Genomic DNA, 18,337 nt, shown 5'->3' with positions numbered 1-18,337 from the left:
GCTGTGGGCAAATAATTAATTCGTGTGCGGGCAAGTCCGAATCGGCCCGGACGTGCGTGGGCAAGTTTGAATCGGGGAAAAATCATCATTCGTGGCCGTTCGAAGCAAAAGTCGTGCTCCAATGTATTCTTAGTCCGAGAGTCGAGAGCTCGTAATCTATCGGGAGTTACTTTTTGGGTTTCCTCCTCTTGTCGGTTTTTGCCTGTCGGGTGTGTTGCTTTTGTGACGGACGGCTTCAAATGAAATAATTCCGGGTGCAAAAAAAACAAAAACAAAATCAAAACAAGAAAACAAGAAAGCAAGAAAACAGGACAGGACCGAACAGAACAGCAAAAGCCAGACAAATTCAAATTCACACACTTTTTATTATTTATCTGACAGCTAGAAATCTCTCTGGCGGCTTCCAAAAGTCCAACAACAATAGCGAAGAAAAGGGATCTTCTTAGAGTTCTCGTTCTGTTTTTTTTTTCTCCTCTTTGTCCTTTTGCTTTTTCCTTTTTTTTTTTTGAGGTCAGGATCCCCGCTCCCCGCCCATGACTGCCTTGTGTATCTCGCGCACGCTGGTCAGCAGTCGCATGGCGTAGGGACTGCCTTTGGCAGCAGCCACCTTCACAGCGACTAGCGACTCTCTCGACTCCACCCACTGCTCACCGTCCAAGTCTGGGGCATAGTTAGAACCTCCGGTGTGCCTGTACCATAGAAGGAGGGCTTGGCCTTCCGGCAGGAAAGCTTGAACACGCCCCAGGAAAATCGAAGGCTTCTGTAGGGTGCTGTCCTCGGCCACGAGTCCCACAAAGTCGCCCACGTCGATCTCCGGCTCCGAGATCTCTGGCAGCTGGAGAGACCTGGTCATGGGCCCGGCCACAAGCTCCTCTTCTTCGGCCTTGCGCCTGGCCAGATCTAATGCCGGGGTCTTCTTCTGGTTTGCCGTGCGTCGGTCGTAAGTGTGCTGGGCCTGCTCTCGGGAGTGCCGGAGACAAGCAGCAAGGCTGTCTTTCATCTCATCGTCGCATCCGCTGCAGATAGACAGAGGGAGAACAACAAAAAGAAAAACGTATCAAACGGTTATCAGCGATGTGGCTATGCCGGCGTTTTAAAGCAACAGATTCCAAAATTCGCGGGGAACGAAGGAAGGAAGGAAGGAAGGAAGGAAGGAAGGACGTGACTTGCAGTTCAATAGCCATGTCGACCTACCTCTGGGAATATGCCCAGGTTACGAAAGATGACCTTAGTCCGCATACCGCCACCTTGCTTCCGGTCAGGAGTTCGAACATTTTCTGTAAACGTGTTGTGAACGACGTGCTCGAGTACGGTGCACCCTTGGAATTCTGAAATGAAATAGGTCAGAGTCAAAATGATCTGCTGCTGCACAGGGCCCAGTTGTTCAAAGGCCGATTAGCTCTAACCCAGGGTTAAATTTTAATCCAGCTTTCTTTATTTCTTTGTTCAAAAGTCTTTTGGGGAGAGTTTTCACTATTCTTTTTAGAACATGCAATGATCAAATTGCAAGCAAAAAGATTTGAACTGAATTTTCTCTTAAAGTTTTCAGACCTGAAATCAAATTTCACACTAACCCTGGGTTACCTTAACCCAGCTTTGAACAACCAGGGCCTGTGGTGACTGTGACCCACGGCCAGTGTTTTCAAAGAGTCCTCTTCGGCCCAAAAATTCCTAACCAGTTAGCTAGTTTCAAGCGAGTGCTACTTCACCCGGCGACGGCATGAGTTGGACAATTTTGCCTTGCCGAGCCCGGCAATTTTAGCCCGCGCTAGCTAGCTGGCTATAAGACGGGGAACCCTATACTTACCAGAAACAGGTAGTTGCTGCACAGCGTCGGATTAAGCACCTTTCTGAATTCTGATACAAACTGTATGAACAGCCTGCAGAGTTGGCTGTCTGCCTGCGGGGAGAGAGAGAGAGAGAGAGAGAGAGAGAGAGAGAGAGAGAGAGAGAGAGAGAGAGAGACTGTTATTAAAGTGTGCTCAGAACTCTTGTTAATTTCCGTACTCTGTTCGTGTCAGTCGTTCAGTCGTGACAAGAATTACCTGTATGGGAATAGTTTCAGGCCCGCTCTGCTTGCAGGTTTTGAACCTTCCGAGGTGTAGCACGATGCCGTCGCCATCTGTCTTGATCAAGGCCACGTTTCTGTCACGATAGTGCGCTTTCTGAAACGGTTCTTCCAGTTGGCTTTCCAAGACCAACTCCATCGTCCTGATTTCTAGGCCCCTGCTGGGCGGGAGGTGGGTGTACAGTGACAAAAGCAGCAGGTCGCGGGCCTCCTGAGCGCGTTGCTGTCTGCCCTTGGCCAATTCAAACCGGCACCGCTGGGCTTCCCTAGCTAGGAGGACTTGGTCCCTTAAGAGAAAGCGGGGACCAGTGTTCTTTAATATCTTTAGAAACGATTCATTCCTACAAATTGAAACTGTACTTCTTGCATTTATTTTCAAGCATTTCAACTCTGAATGCAGTCGTCTACTCAAAAGGGCAGGCAGGCAGGCAGGCAGGCAGGCAGGCAGGCAGGCAGGCAGGCAGGAACTGTAGACCTCGAGGACAAGCGTTCACAAAACATGATTCTGACTATTTTTAAATTTTTTACCTTTTCCTGATTGATCATCCAAGATGTTTAAAAGACAGACACGTTTTGTTTCCGTTTTGTTTTGTTTCTGTTTTGTTTTACACTAACTAACTAGCACACTTACCAATCCAGCCACTTGCTTTGCGCTTTGAGATCTTCGACTGCGGTCGCCCTCTCCAGATCCCCCTGCTTCTGAAGTACAGTGGCCGTTCTTCTGAGCTGGGAGATAATGCGGATACCTTCGAATTGTGGCCCCAATCCCCGATAGCAATACTTCAGTGGGTACAGCAGACTGCTCGCGTGCACGCTTAGGGTCGCAGGACTCAAGTTCCTCTCCTCCTGATGTAGAGACGAGATGGCAACGTGTCGTAAATGTCTTTTAGCAGGTCAAATGATAATCTACAATCATCTGTCGTTGTCGTTGCAACGTGCAACGTTCTAAAACAACCTCGATACCCACCTTTAGATAGTCTAGGTATCCTTCGATAAGATCCCCGCGATGGAAGTCTTGGACTGAAGGCGACTCTCCGGGCCGGATTCGCTGAACGTATCCAAGATAACCTACAATATACAATATACAATATACAATATTTATTTGCCATATACGACATTTACACATGGAAAAAAAAAAAAATGAAGAAAATTGATGACAGAAAATAAATGGCGAGAAAACCTGAAAGAAACCACGAGGCTTATAACAAGTCAGGCTTTCTCACTTAAAATAACTAATCTTATATTAGAATTACAATATGGACTTATGGTAATTAACTTTGACCGCGCACACGTACACACACACACACACACACGCACACACATATTAAGTAAGTTAGTTAAGAATTACTGCCTTACAGAAGCTAATACTTAGAGAGAAGAAATTCCTTAAGCTTTCTTTTAAAAAAAGGGGAGGAGGGAGAACTGGTTATGTCAGAATTTAACGAATTATAAAAGTTTGGACCTTGAAAGTAAATTGAAAACTTCCTGGTGTTCGTTCTGCACAGTGGCAAACGGAAGGACTGAGCATTCCTAGTATTATAATTGTGGATTTGACTATTCAGTAAAAAAAAGTTATTGAATTTGGAAGGGAGTGTAGAGTTCTCGAATGAAAACATAAAAGTACCTAATTGAAACGAATGGATATCATGAAATTTTAAGAGTTTAAGTTCCTTTAAAATAGGGCCAGTATGGGCAATGTATGTAGAATTGCTTACTATTCTTAACGCACGTTTCTGTAAGGTTACAATTCTTTGAAGGTTTGACTTATAGGTACCAGCCCAAGCTAAATTGCAATAATACAAATATGGAAGGATCATAGAATTGTATAAAGTACGAAGGGAGTGAGTAGAGAGAAAAAACCTAGATTTATGAACAATACCTATAGATTTGGATAATTTATTTGCTGTTAAGGATATATGCGATTTCCAGGTCAAATTGTCATCTAATAAAACACCCAAAAACATGGTCTCACAAACACGAAGAATAGGCTGCTCATTTATGAAAACTTGAAATTCAAAGGATTGCTTCTTTTGCCAAGGCTTGAATACCATAAAATTAGTCTTGGCTAAATTCAAGGAGAGCCGGTTTGCTGCAAACCAGGTTGACAATTTGTTTAATTCTCTATCTAATGTGTTAATTAGGTAAACAGGGTCATTATGGGAGATAAATAAGTTTGTATCATCAGCAAACAAGATTGCATCAAGCAGGGAAGCATTGTTCAAATCATTAACATACAGGATAAAAAATAAGGGACCAAGAATAGAACCTTGAGGCACCCCACAGGGAATCCCCTGTGGGGCAGATCTAACGTTATTAACCTGAGGATAGATGGCCGAGAAACATGAAAAGAGGACCAGAAAATTGGAGCGCGTTCCATTCCTCTGTTTGCTTATCTGGTTTGCCTTTCTTTCTCTTCTTTTTTTTTTTTTTTTTTTTTGTGTGCTCCATCACCGAAAATGCCACGAGCGATGCAACTAGCAAATAATGTAAAATGCGGAGCCACCATACTCACACAGGATGCGTTCCAAGGCTTTGTCGAACGTGCTCGCGGCGAGCATCTGTCCGTGCCTCTCCAGCGCATGAGGCCTTGTGAAAAAAGACTTGGTCTCCTGCATGAACCATTGCAGATCTGGTGGGAGATCTGTGAGGCGCAGCGCGTAGGCCGACCTCTTGGGAGGAAGGGGGGCTACGGGAACCTGCTGTGGGGTTTCCTCGGCACGATCATGCCCTGGCTTCTCCTCACGATCGGGTGTGCTCGTTGTGACGGGTGGCGGTATTTCCAGCCGTGCGGCGGGCATGGGTTGACCGTGATGAGATGTGGCCGCCTTCGGGAACCTTTGCAGATGTGGTGGGAAGTCTGTAAGAGGCGGCACGTGATGCGCCACCCTCTTCGGAGGCTGTGGTAAGGTTTCCTCCACACGATCGTCTCCGTGCTGCTGGTCGTCGTGGGCGTGGGGTATGCCGGTGGTGACGGGCGGCGCTAGTTGCGGCCTTGTTGCCGCGAGCACGTGTTGACCGTGGTGACGTGCGGTTTTCTCCCTGGACCTTTTCAGCTTCGGCGGGAGATCTGTGAGACACGGCACGTGATAGGCCGCCCTCTTCGGAGAAAGGGCGGCTACGGGAGGCTGTCGTGGTGCTTCCTCTGCGCCACCACCTGGTTGAAGCTGCTCGTCACCGTCGTCGTCGGATACTACTGCGCTTATTGCAACGGGTGGCGGTTGTTGAGATGCGGTCTTCTTCCTGGACCTTTGCTTAGGGTTTGCGGGCGGGAGATCTGTTAGACGCGGCGCGTGGGATGCCCTCTTGGGAGAGAGGGCGGCCACGGGAGGCTCTTGTGGGGCTTCGTCTCCACCATCGTCTTCTCCGCGCTCCTCGTCGTCCGATACTAGGTTTATTGCAACGGGTGGCGGTGATTCTGGCCTTGCTGCGGGCGTGGGCTCGCCGGCGGGATCAGTTTCTTCCTGGTCGCTAGAGTCGAGAGAACAACTATCCATGGATTCGGCCGACGGGCTCGGATAGCGGGGGCTGTCGTCGCCGTCGACCGAGCAGTCAGCGTAGCTTTGATCTTCACCTCCCCCCTCGATATCGCTCATCGTGTCAGTATTCCACAACAGTCACACGCTTACCAAATTCCACTTTCAAAAGAAAAAAATTAAAAAAAAAATAAAAAATTAAAAAAAAAATAGATGAAATAAGATGAACACGAATTAAAACAGAACAAAAAGACTTTGCGATGTTGTCTAGGTACTACCATCACTGATGCTTACGGCCACCTAAAAATCGAATTCGTGAGATCTCGAGACGCGGTTAACGAGGTGTTTGGGTCGAGATTGAACATTAACCAAGCCAGACCAGACCAGAGTTGACCGTTGACGCGAATGTCTCGTCTTGCGAGTAAAGCAGGGTCAATCCAAAAAAGAAAAAAAAAAAACAGCAAACAAAAAGACAAAAACTGGGTACGGTACAGACGATACAAACGGCGTTCAAGCACAAAAGTTTCGGTACAACAAAACGACAAGAATTTGCTGGCTGGGTGTTCACTCGCATCTGAGACAATTTTGGCCTTTAAATCTCGAATCCATTGAAAATTCCGACAAATGCCACAAGAAAGATCAGTTTGCACACTCTCGCCCAATGCTGATAAAACGGAGTTACAGAGCCGGTAACTCACCTATCGGTCCCGCCTGTGCCCTGGGCTTCGACAAAGGAAAATGCGAGCGTTAGGGACGCCAAACTCGCTTTTGGCATATGCGCGCGGTGACGCTGAAAAAGGTCCGATCTGAGACGATTTTGGCCTTTAAATCTCGAATCCATCGAAAATTCCGACAAATGCCACAAGAAAGATCAGTTTGCATACTTTCTCTCAATGATGAAAAACGCAGTTACAGAGCCGGTAACTCACCTGTCGGTCCCGCCTGTGCCCTGGGCTTCGATCAACGAAAATGCGACCGTTGGGGACGCCAAACTCGCCTTTGGCATATGGGCGCGGTGACGCTGAAAGGTCCGATTACAAAACCAAACAGACAAGTGTAAACAAACAGACAAGCATTGCAACTATCTTCGTATCTACGATCACTCTGAATAACGACCAAATTAACCGACAATCGATTCAATAAAAACGAGCCATCTGCTCCATGTGGATTGTGCTACCTTATTAGGCGTAGACATTGACAGCAAATTGTCATTTAATGAACATGTTGAGAAAGTATGTAAAAAGTTGGCCTCTAGAATCGCAATATTGCGTAAGATCCGAGCGTGTCTACCTCTTAAACAGCGACTTCAGTTTTATAATAGCATTATTCGCCCCGTTATGTCTTACGCTAACGTTGTTTGGGCAAATTGCGATAAAGAGCGGCACGCGTTATTTGTCATGCCGATCGCATGACACCATCAGTTGCTTTGTTTAACAAGCTAGGTTGGATCCCGTTTTATGAGCAACGTAAGATTGATAAATGCACAATAATGTATAAGCGAATTAATGGGACTTTGCCGAATTATCTAAATGAACACTTAATTTTAAATAATAAGCGGCACTCCCGCAACACTAGGTATTCAAGCACGAATGCTGTTTGTCCTAAATATAAAAGAGAAACAGAAGGAGGACGCTCTTTCGCTGTTTCGGCAACAAGACTGTGGAACAGTACACCAATTGAAATTAGGAAACTAAATTCTGTAGCATGTTTTAAAAAGAACATGTTTGCCAATATTTTTAAGGAACAACAACTTTTGCATCATTTCGTAATTTATATATGTTATTTGCCGGCTGGGAGGTCCGTATGGGGAAAAACTGTGACCGAGGTCTTGAAAATACTGCCCGAGGCCGTAGGCCGAGGGCAGCATTTTCAAGACCGAGGTCACAGTTTTTCACCATACGGACCGACCCTTAGCCGGTAAATAACATATTTATTGTTTTTAAACTTGACGAAATTCTTTCCGAAAGAACCCGAATGACTTATGGCCGCAAATACGGCAAGATCTTCCATAAACTGAACAATTTTTGAGTGAGTAAATGGTAGTTAAAATAGAGGTGATGCAAATTTAAGAGAGATGCCTCAGCGAAACATTTTCATTTCCGTAACGATAAAGGTGATTTAAAAGGCTTCCAAACAAACTTTGAAACATTATTTTTACAAGTATCTGTCGCAATCTGACACCTGTCAATTAGAGAGCGCGCAAGAAAAAAAAATCGTAGGAACATTTGAAAACCAACAGAACTAGTTTGGCAAGGACTGTCACGACAATGTTTTCTTAAAAATCAGTTAATGATCTAACGGAAAGTATTATTTACTCTCATCGACCATTCATTCATGTGCGAAGATTTACCTCTGTTCATTAAGTAAACGGCGAGGAAAGTAATTGTGAGCAAATTCATTTTTTTATTTTGAAGTTGTGGGAGTTTGCTCGTTTGTTTGCTGTAATGGCGTGTTTAACTCTGATCTTTCCTTCACAAAAACTAAATTCGAACGGCACACTCCAACGAGACACAAGGGAATTTAATGCAGCCTTTTCTCAATTCCTTCAATTTCTGTTGTGCAATTTAAGGTACAATTGTCCAAATTGAACGGAATTGGAAAGACTCACCAGGAGCGTATATTTGTTGTAGAACTTAAATTAAAACTTCGCTCGCTTTTTTTTTACTATGAACAAATTGCTCGAGAAAATTCAGATATTCAATGAATGAAAGTTCCATCGTTCAGTTTAACTGTAACCAAATACTTCACGTTTTAACTTTCTAGGTACTTTTTGTGAACGATTAAAATTAATTGCAGACGGTTTTTAGGCCGCTTGTCAACAACGTAATGACACTATTGTTTATACAAATTCATTCTGAAACCAATATTTTTCTGTCAACCAAAGTGATTTGATAGAGAGAAAAGGGAGGATTCATAAGTTATTTATCGGCTTGAGGTAGTGACCGACGTGTTTGCTTAAAAATACTGCCCAGCCGGAAAACGAGGTATATTTATGAAAAATAACAACGAAAGTTGGGATGTACTCGGCGACTCACGAAAGCGTTACCGTGGCCCGTGGGCAGAGATAGGAAAATACTGACCGGGTAAAGAACCAATCAGATTGCAAGATTCGTTACCATGCCCTCTAAAAAGACAATAAAATAATTTATTTTTTATCTTATAATTGAATCCTGTCATATTTTATATTTTAACTGTATATATATATATATTTTAGCTTACAGTATTTTAGATTGTAAATAGTTGTGAGGGCCACAAGTTTATTAGCCTTTGGCTATTAAGTGCCACCCTCTTTAAATAAAGGCTTTATTATTATTATTATTATTATTATTATGTCTTTACCACTAAGTGACGCCGACACGAGTCGCGCCGCAGCGCACCTCTAGCACAAATAATAATAATAATAATAATAATAATAATAATAATAATAGCGTATGTCTGTTTGTGGTTATAATAATCATCTTTATTGAGGAAACTTTCAGAAAAAAAGATATGGTTTTCAAAGAGGACCTCAAAACTAGATATATCTAGTAAAAACAACAACTACTCACTACCTTCGCCATCTGTTTTGTCTGTTTCCATTTCGACACCGAGGGGGTACTGGGGTTGAGCCCGCGCTCCAAAATTTAAAAAAAAATTATTGGAGCCAAAATCAAAAAGCTTCGGAAAATGAAATACTCCTAGAGGAAATTCAAATCACAGAAAACGTGCCTGTCAAATTGGCGAAATGAAATAAAGGCCACAGGTCAAAACCCAGTTGAATGATGAACCCTCCACTCCCACAAGTGACCAAGACAGAACTTCTCCTTACAGTATGAATACAATATCAAGCAGGCAGGTGACGAGAATGGAGAAGAACATCGATCATGGGATTAGTAGTCGAGCCAATACCAAATTCTTTGAACTCACATCATAAGAGTTGTCTGGCAGATAGTAAGGACAATTACTAATCAGATCTTGGGAGTGAAAGGGTTTCATACATCGAGGTTGCACTGTCCGGTTTTAATGCCCGTATACTAGCACATGAGACATTTCTGCGATTTGATTGGCTTAGAGCAGTGGTGTTTCAGCTTAATTTAAGCCAAATACCTACATGTGAAAATTACAAACTAAACCCGGGTAGCGGTAGAGACGAACAACAGCATAATTTGTACCTGATGTTTGGCATGAATACCACTGGTGATATTTCAAAATTGCCTCAAATGCCACCGGCCTAACAGCTGGTGAGACTACGCATAACAATTTCGAAATATCACTGCAGGCATTTAGGTCAAATATCACTAGAGATCATCCAATTACCTACACAAAGACAAAGGACAAAAGCACACACTCCTTTGAATATAAATTTGGGCATCAGTCTTTATTTTCAACAACAATACCAATAGATGTGTCAAAACTTTTCTTGTCTACTCCATTCGGTTAGGCAGTATTGTTTAGAGGGGGAAAAAATCTCCAGTCATCACTGACTGCACACATTCAACCTTGATGATGGCACTTGATAGCTACATCACACCAGCACAGTTCCTGCCCTTGCATGTCAGCTGCTGCAACTGAAGAAAAGAGAGAATTTTGCTCATCTGTTGACACTGATAGAAACATGAAATTGCACAGCAAAAAGTATGAAAATTCCTTAAAGCCAGAGCTAGCTTCACACTGAATTGCTGCACTTTTTGAAGCAATAATAACCAATCCAAAGTGTCTGAATGAAATTCAGCTGCAAAGGAGGAATGAATTAATGTCAAGGGTTGATGTGATAATGATGGACGGAGTTAAAAGTTTCTGATGGCTGTCATTTCCATAGCGCTGGTGGCAGGCTTGCGGCAGACTGTTGAGGTGGTAGCCCCAGGTGCCCAGAAGGCCTGCGCGCGTAGCGCAATGGTGATCATGGCCTGTCAGGGGAACGACAGCCTCTTGTGTGTTCAGTGGGGGAAATGTTACGTAGACGGGTAAATGGATGGTATAATCCAGAAATCTAGTAATGTCATTGACCATATTTACCTGCAGGCGAGGCGAGGCGATGTGACAGCTGTTAATAACCCTTTCACTACCGCAAATGACCTGGAGAGAGAATTTTTCCTAACGATATAAATACAATATCAACAGGGTGAGTGCTGAGAATCCAGAACATCATCTCAATTTGGGGACCATTGGTTGATGCCATACTAAATTCTACCAAGGAACTACCATCATAAGGATTGTATGGTTGACAGTGAGGAGAGGTGCAAATTTGATCTGGGAGCTAAAGGGTTACACTCAAGTGGTAAGGGACGTACAGGTGCAATCTGGTTTGAAGGGAATTTCATTCCTGTGCAAGCCCTGTCATTTCAAATGGCTGACAGATAACAATAATAATAATATTATCTCGGAGTGGGTGATCAATCATTATTCTCACGGATTTGATTTTATGAATTGACTGACCTTTTTTTTTTTCCCAGGGAAGGATTCAATTTGTACTTCACTTGGTCCTTGTTTTGCCTACAGGCAGGAAAGCAGGAAAATTCACATTGACATTCAATTTACAGCCTCCTTTTAATGAAGCCTTTCACTCCCTCCCAAGATCTCCATAGTAATTCTCCTTACTGTCAGCCATACAGTTCTGGTGACGTTGGCTTGGAGAATTTGCTATTGGATCAGCTTAAGTTCCCTTCATTTCTATTTTTCTTTGATCTCATCACTTGTCTGCTTGATATTGCACATTGTATATTGGATATTGGATATTGGATATTGGATATTGGATATTGGATATTGTATATTGGATATCGTATATCGTATATTGGATATTGCATATTGTATTATCATTTCTACTATTATTAAATGAGACTGCTATCATATCAGGGGTGATTTTGTAATGAGAACTTAGAGGCTGCCCACTCTTGGGGTTGAAGGGTTAAGATTTTTTCTTTCGTTAACGTATTGCAAACTGTACATAACTAGTAAAGCAGATCCTATTTAATGGTTCAGAGATGACCTTTCTACAAGTAACTGGAGTTGAGGCAATGGAAGATATTATTGCATGCTCAGTGTATTGTAGCAGAGTATTGAAAATTAGTTTCCTGTTTCTGAATTCCAGCAGTGGATAACTCTTGTATTCCAGCACTGTTATTTCCCAGCCCCTCTTAGCTGTTCTCAGTTTCTCAGCAGGAGTTAACTGTTGTATTCCAGTACTGTTAATTTGCAGCCCTAGACAGCCGTTCTGAGATTACCAGCAAGGAATAAATATTCTTTGGCAGTACTTACTTGTGTTTTCCAGCTGGAGGTAACTGCTATGTCTAAGCACAATTCTTTTCTGGCCCCTCTTGGCTGATTGGAGTTTGCCTGCTCCAGTCGACTGTTATTTTCTGTAAAACAGAATAATATACATAAGGACCCAGGCACGAAGTGAAGAAACCTTCCTTGGAAACCTTGGAAACAACACAATGTTTTTAATTGCTCAGATGGAAAACCAAAAAATTTTACTGTTTGTTAAAAACAATGTTATGCAATGTTAAATGTTACATAATGTTAAAAATATCAAGGCCAAGAGTAATTCTGAACACAAAATTTAATAAATTTGACAGCTGTGAAGTATATAGCATTGCTTATGAATGAGACAAGAACGTGCTTTTAAATTTCCATCCTACCTGAATAATGTCTGCGTAAAAATTGAGCTCAAATGTAGTATTTTTAACTTATACATCTACTCCTAGTAAGTGGCCCTGGCAAACTATCTTTACATGTCACTGCCAATAAAATAACCCTCCATCTTCATAAAGATCTAGGTAAGCTCTTAAGGCCTTCCTGTCATTTTCTTAAAGCATGGCCTCACAAACTTTTTCCGTTGGCTCCACCAATAAAAAACATTTAGGGAAAGTCAAATAATCAATACCACAACTAGTACTTAAATACTAAGTTAGCAATTGACTGAGACACCATTAGCACCACCATAAAAAAATGTAAGAACCCTCAACTGGCTGAAACTTGCATCATTCAGTTGCATACTATTCTTCCCATATACTGACTTTTTTGGCATGCAAAACACTCCCGTGGTAAGGGACGTACAGGTGCAATCTGGTCCGAAGGGAATTTCATTCCTGTGCAAGCCCTGTCATTTCAAATGGCTGACAGATAACAATAATAATAATATTATCTCGGAGTGGGTGATCAATCATTACTCTCACGGATCTGGTTTTATGAATTGACTGACCTTTTTTTTTTTCCAGAGAAGGATTCAATTTGTACTTCACTTGGTCCTTGTATTCCCTACAGGCAGGAAAGCAGGAAAATTCACATTGACATTCAATTTACAGCCTCCTTTTAATGAAGCCTTTCACTCCCTCCCAAGATCTACAGAGTAGTTCTCCTTACTGTCAGCCATACAGTTCTGGTGATGTTGGCTTGGAGAATTTGCTATTGGATCAGCTTAAGTTCCCTTCATTTCTATTTTTCTTTGATCTCATCACTTGTCTGCTTGATATTGCACATTGTATATTGTATATTGGATATTGGATATTGGATATTGTATTATCATTTCTACTATTATTAAATGAGATTGCTAAAAACATGAAATTTCTGCCAACAATGCCAATAGGCAGTGGAGAGAAGAGGTAGAGAGAGAGAGAGAGGCGATGGAATGGTCAGTGCAGGAGAGTGGAAGAAATGCTCACAAGTTGTAGCTGCAGAGGTGAAACTTTGAGGGGCTGTCGTTCCTAGACCGCTGGCCGGTTGGTGACGGCAAACTGTTGAGGCCGGAGCCACAGGCTCCACCAGCGCTAGCGCGCGTCGCAAAGCGAGCAGCGGGGCTTGCCAGGGGAAAGGCAGGGCACTGTTTGTGCAGAGGTCAAGGAGGGACATAGACCAGCAGGTAGTAGAAGGATGTTTTTTTTTTCAATGGTCTGTTTTCAGTGGTGCACTTTGGGAACAATTGATTGTTATTCATACCTCAGTCACTGGGTGGATGTGCAGGTGCAGGTGCCTGTGCAGGACTTGGTCCTTGGTTGGCCTAGAGGAAAGAAAAGCAGGGGTCAAAAATTAGCATTGACATTTTTGATTTGAAACATGTAATATCATCATCATTATTATTATTATTATTATTATTATTATTATTATTATTATTCAGATTGCATTTCATGCATTTAACCCCTGGCCAGTAATCCTGGAAATGAAGAAAGGAAAGCCTGCCCTCTTACCACAGGTAGAGGGTTGTTTTGGGCATCATCATTGCAAAACTGTTCTAATTTGTACTCCTAACGATATCAATACAGCATCAACAGGATGAGTGCTGAGAATCCAGAACATGGAATCCAGAATCCTGTGCAAAACACTCCAGTGGTAAGGGACGTACAGGTGCAATCTGGTTTGAAGGGAATTTCATTCCTGTGCAAGCCCTGTCATTTCAAATGGCTGACAGATAACAATAATAATATTATCTCGGAGTGGGTGATCAATCATTACTCTCACGGATCTGGTTTTATGAATTGACTGACCTTTTTTTTTTCCCAGGGAAGGATTCAATTTGTACTTCACTTGGTCCTTGTTTTGCCTACAGGCAGGAAAGCAGGAAAATTCACATTGACATTCAATTTACAGCCTCTTTTTAATGAAGCCTTTCACTCCCTCCCAAGATCTCCAGAGTAATTCTCCTTACTGTCAGCCATACAGTTCTGGTGATGTTGGCTTGGAGAATTTGCTATTGGATCAGCTTAAGTTCCCTTCATTTCTATTTCTCTTTGATCTCATCACTTGTCTGCATGATATTGCATATTGTATATTGTATATTGGATATTGGATATTGGATATTGTATATACCTAGATGGTCGATATTGTGTGGATAATGTAAGGAGAAACTCTGTGTTGGTCACTCACTTCTGTGTTGGTTGGAGTTAAAGGGTTAAATATAAAAGTTGCATTGCACTGTCTAACCCTAAGCAAGCAAAAAAAAAAAAACCCAACACATCAAGTGTCAACCCCAAGCAACTAGTTCCCACACAAAACTCTGAGGACATTCTTACAAAAAGTCTTAAAATCTCTTGCTTTAACCGGCCTTTGACTCCCAAGATCTGATTGGCTGCCACATAATTGTAAATAAGTGACAAGAATTTGGTGTTAGATCAAGATCACGACTTCTACTCGATAAGGTCGAGTTTTCTCCTGACCTGTTTGCCAGATAATGTTTAGATATTAATTACAGGGAGAAGTTACGTGTGAATCACTCTTGGGAGTCAAAAAAGGGTTAAAGCCTCAGAATTGGCCAAGGAAGAACCTTCCCAGATTTCTACATCTAGTTAGCAGCCCATGCAGCTAGCTAGCTAGCTAGCTAGCTAGCTAGCCTCTACAATCTACACTTGTAAAGAATTGAGAAAATTTAAACAAGCTGGCCAAACCAGTAATCTCAATACTCACTCGTAAAGAAAGAATCGAGAGATTTCAACAAGGTGGCCAAACCCAAAAGAAAAGGTTCATTGCACTTGCATTATTTTCATGCTCATGCAGACAACATTCAGACAACCTGTTAATTTCCAGCCCTAGACAGCCGTTCTGAGATTACCAGCAAGGAATAAATATTCTTTGGCAGTACTTACTTGTATTTTCCAGCTGGAGGTAACTGCTATGTCTAAGCACAATTCTTTTCTGGCCCCTCTTGGCTGATTGGAGTTTGCCTGCTCCAGTTGACTGTTATTTTCTGTAAAACAGAATAATATACATAAGGACCCAGGCATGAAGTGAAGAAACCTTCCTTGGAAACCTTGGAAAATAGACTATGTTTTTAACTGCCAACTTGGACGTGTACAAACAGGCAAAACAAACAAAGAGACAGACAAACAGACAAACACTCGCTCGTCGCTCGAGTCAGGAGGACGCTCGTCCCCTGCGGCTGAAAGCCCTGTATTTGCGAACAGAGAGAAAAATCTACGGACGGAAAAGGCTTTCGATTCTCTTGCGAGTTGCTTCGTTCTCAGAGTCGATCGGCTGCTGGTTTTTTTGCACTCGCGCGTTCGTCCACGTGTGCGCCACGAATCGAGTCGAAATCGAAGCGGCTTCGCAGACGAGGTGCGAAATCTTCCAAACGAACGAACGAACGAACGAACGAACGAACGAACGAACGAATATTGCGCAAAGAGAAGAAGGTTGAAATCGACTCGCCCGCAGTCGAAAAGCCTTCGTTAAGTTGTGGGAGTGAACTCAATTCAGATAATATATACAGCCACTAGAGAGTCTCCAAATAAGTGCTCTCCTCGCCCCCAACGAATCATTCTTTGCACAGGGTTACCTTGAACACAGCAACATCGCAACTTCGAAACCTCGGGGATGGAAGGTGTGTGATGCCATATTCCCACTGCCTCCGATTTCGTGGAGGCGAAACGAAAAGACATGTCTCTCTAGCTCGCAGGGCCAGCTAGTCGAGTCACCTAATGCGCGTGCGCGCGCGCCTTGGGGAGGGGGGGACATTTGGCGCTAGGCCGATATGGCCGGCCAACTAGCCAATCAAATAATAATAAATAATAATGATAAACTATATTTACGCGTTTCCTATTACTACCGATAAGCATGCATTTGGTTTTGTCCAAATTTAAAGTCATTTTTTTTTTTTTTCGTGTGTGTGTGTGTGTGTGTGTGTTCCTTTTAACGATAAAAATGCTTTCGGGAAATAAAAACGTATAGTAGTGATCAGCTCTACGCGCAATATATTTGAAGAACTTTCCGTCCATCGGACGCAAAATTCATTCTCTTTGGAAGTCGACGGGGTGAAATTTTCATTGAATTAATTCCTTGCCGTCCCACGTTGACCAAAGTACAAGGGGAGAGACGCGCTAGTTCCCACACATTGCTTTCAGTTCGAGTCACGTCGTGTGTAAGAAGTCACGTACCTGGGAAGGCAGGAAGTGGCCAGGGCTATCAATCATTTATTGTGTACGCGCAGAACCTGCGCGAACACAATAGAGACCTCCACTTCCGGTGCCATTTTTGGAAACTTGCAGCCATGTTGTCATGTAAGCACGAAACGCGAGGAATGGCGAGCGCGTCGTTTGTTGAAGTGGATAAGTCACGACACCTGACCTAATACATCGTCGATTTTCAATCTCTCATCAAATAATCGTCCTCGAGTGTTCGTAGCTTCTCTCTTTTCTGTTTTAGCTTGCTGGAATTCGCTCGAGGGTCCTAAACTTTGATCCTAAATATCTGCGTAACCACCATAGCCAGATCGCAGCACTCATGTATATACGTCGAAGGTGCATACCAGACAGTAACAACAGGTGGCTGTGGTTTCTCCAGCCAGAAGATCCCACTGAAGAAGAAGAGATCGACAGGACTGTCTTCCAATAGGAGGTACCTAGCTGTAAAACAAATTTTCAGTCAGACTGTAAGCTTTTCACTTGGATGTTCATTTTGGAGTTCGAGATGATCAATGTCAACGTCTCTCACAGACTGTGGATAGATATTCAAGCTATGAGGACATTAGTTTTTTCTGTGACAATGGTTTTACTCAATTTTGAAATTCAACCAGGTTGCATGTTCATTTTAGAGTTCAACACAGGCCAGTGTGTTCTGAAGAAATGAATGTTTTTTTTGCGACAATCGTGAGAGGTGGTTTCAGTCAATTTTATAACAAGATGATCAATGTCAAAGTCTGTCGCAAACTGTGGATAAATATTCAAGCTAGGGCAGTGGTGTTTTTCTGAGGAAATTGGTCTTTTCTGTGACAGTGGTGAGATGGTTTTACTCGATTTTGAAATTCAACCAGCATGTTCATTTCAGAGTTCAACACAGGCCAGTGTGTTCCGTAAATGTTGTGTTTGCAAGATTTTTTTTTTTTAAGTTCCTCACAAGCCGTTGATGATAATGTTCAAGCTAAGGCGGTCGTGTTTTTGTGAGCAAACTAATTTTTTTCTGTGACAAAGGTGACAGATAGTTTAGCTCGATTTTGAAATTTGACCAGCGTGTTCATTTTGGAATTCAACACATTTAAAATAAAATTGAGTTGATGGTTGAGAAAATGTGTACTCGTTCTCTGCTATAATAAGTTATTTTTAATAACCGCCACAAAAGGGAAGCAGGTCGCTGTGCCCACAAAGATGAGAACATTCAAAAGTGTCTCCTTTAACTCTAGTCACCACGATCGCTATAAATGCAGCTTTCCTTACCAAGCTGTCAACCAATTGCGATAAAATGGTCTTTTGTTTTCACCTTCATTTCACTAAAGAGGTTTGCAGTTCAGAGAAAGGAATTGAACAACAATTAGACTGCCGACAAAACTCTGAACAGACAAATTCAACCTCTTTTTCCAATTGTCAGTCCGAGATCTCTCTTTGGGGCACTTTGCCAAATTTCGCCCTCCATATTGAAATGAAAATAGATCCTCGTTAAGAAAAGCAGTGCATTATAGTCTAAGTTCAAGGTTTTACCCCCAGACAGGCGGTAAGGGTTGTTATTTAAGCAAATTCCTTCCAACTATTAATGGTTCCAGAAAGAAATTCAGCCTTGCTTAGGAATTTTTTCAGCTAACCCTAACACTCACCGTGCTTTTTCCGGCTAAATTCAACCATCGCGTGTGGAAATGAGGGTCAGGGTTTAGGGTTTTGCTTAGGGTTAGGGTTAGGGTTAGGGTTAGGGTCCAACAGTACGCCAAACGACTGGGTACATCCGTTCAGTTTGTCACCCTCAACTGTAAATATGTGTAGCTCTGGATTCATACACTTTTAAAGCGCGTTCCTTCGACGTACGAGTTTCTACCAAAGTACACAAAACGAAGCAAAAATGCCTGGGATATTTGACAGGCACTTGCGACCTTCCTTTAGAAAATGGACCGATCGTCGGGAAAATA

At 42.6% G+C, this 18,337-nt stretch overlaps 1 protein-coding gene and 2 long non-coding RNA genes across 6 annotated transcripts; 1 reads left to right on the top strand and 2 right to left on the bottom strand.

The window, feature by feature from the left end:
• Positions 1–105: 105 nt before the first annotated feature.
• Positions 106–5,661, bottom strand: LOC149047719 (uncharacterized). Its single transcript, XM_089202364.1, has 7 exons — positions 4,581–5,661; positions 3,036–3,136; positions 2,700–2,914; positions 2,046–2,355; positions 1,808–1,900; positions 1,195–1,328; positions 106–1,016 (listed from the first exon to the last, which is right to left on the bottom strand). Exons 1-7 carry the CDS (start codon positions 5,659–5,661, stop codon positions 512–514), a joined length of 2,439 nt encoding a protein of 812 aa, XP_089058490.1. The 3' UTR covers positions 106–511.
• Positions 5,662–9,871: 4,210 nt separating this feature from the next.
• On the bottom strand, positions 9,872–17,166 carry LOC149047717 (uncharacterized). Of its 4 annotated transcripts, XR_016185379.1 has the most exons (4): positions 15,096–17,166; positions 13,456–13,516; positions 10,537–10,614; positions 9,872–10,088 (listed from the first exon to the last, which is right to left on the bottom strand). It is a non-coding gene; the product is annotated as an uncharacterized LOC149047717 (long non-coding RNA). The 4 variants fall into 4 exon arrangements; XR_016185377.1 differs by having other exon boundaries at positions 9,872–11,013; XR_016185378.1 differs by having other exon boundaries at positions 9,872–10,614.
• LOC149047718 (uncharacterized) lies at positions 13,716–14,365 on the top strand. The gene is made up of 2 exons (XR_016185381.1): positions 13,716–13,845; positions 14,017–14,365. It is a non-coding gene; the product is annotated as an uncharacterized LOC149047718 (long non-coding RNA).
• Positions 17,167–18,337: the final 1,171 nt, after the last annotated feature.

Source organism: Pocillopora damicornis, chromosome 3 (genome assembly GCF_964200805.1).
Source record: "Pocillopora damicornis chromosome 3, jaPocDami1.2, whole genome shotgun sequence".
Classification (NCBI taxonomy): Eukaryota; Metazoa; Cnidaria; class Anthozoa; order Scleractinia; family Pocilloporidae; genus Pocillopora; species Pocillopora damicornis.
This window is presented reverse-complemented; position numbering and strand designations above follow the sequence as displayed.

What these genes read in the sequence shown, in the direction of transcription:
- LOC149047719 (XM_089202364.1), bottom strand. Translation starts at nt 5,661, where the DNA reads ATGAGCGATATCGAGGGGGGAGGTGAAGATCAAAGCTACGCTGACTGC. An exon ending in CTGAAACTATTCCCATACAG is followed by an intron (nt 1,901 to 2,045) that starts GTAATTCTTGTC and finishes CTCTCCCCGCAG; the next exon opens with GCAGACAGCCAACTCTGCAG. An exon ending in GCAGCAACTACCTGTTTCTG is followed by an intron (nt 1,329 to 1,807) that starts GTAAGTATAGGG and finishes ATTTCATTTCAG; the next exon opens with AATTCCAAGGGTGCACCGTA.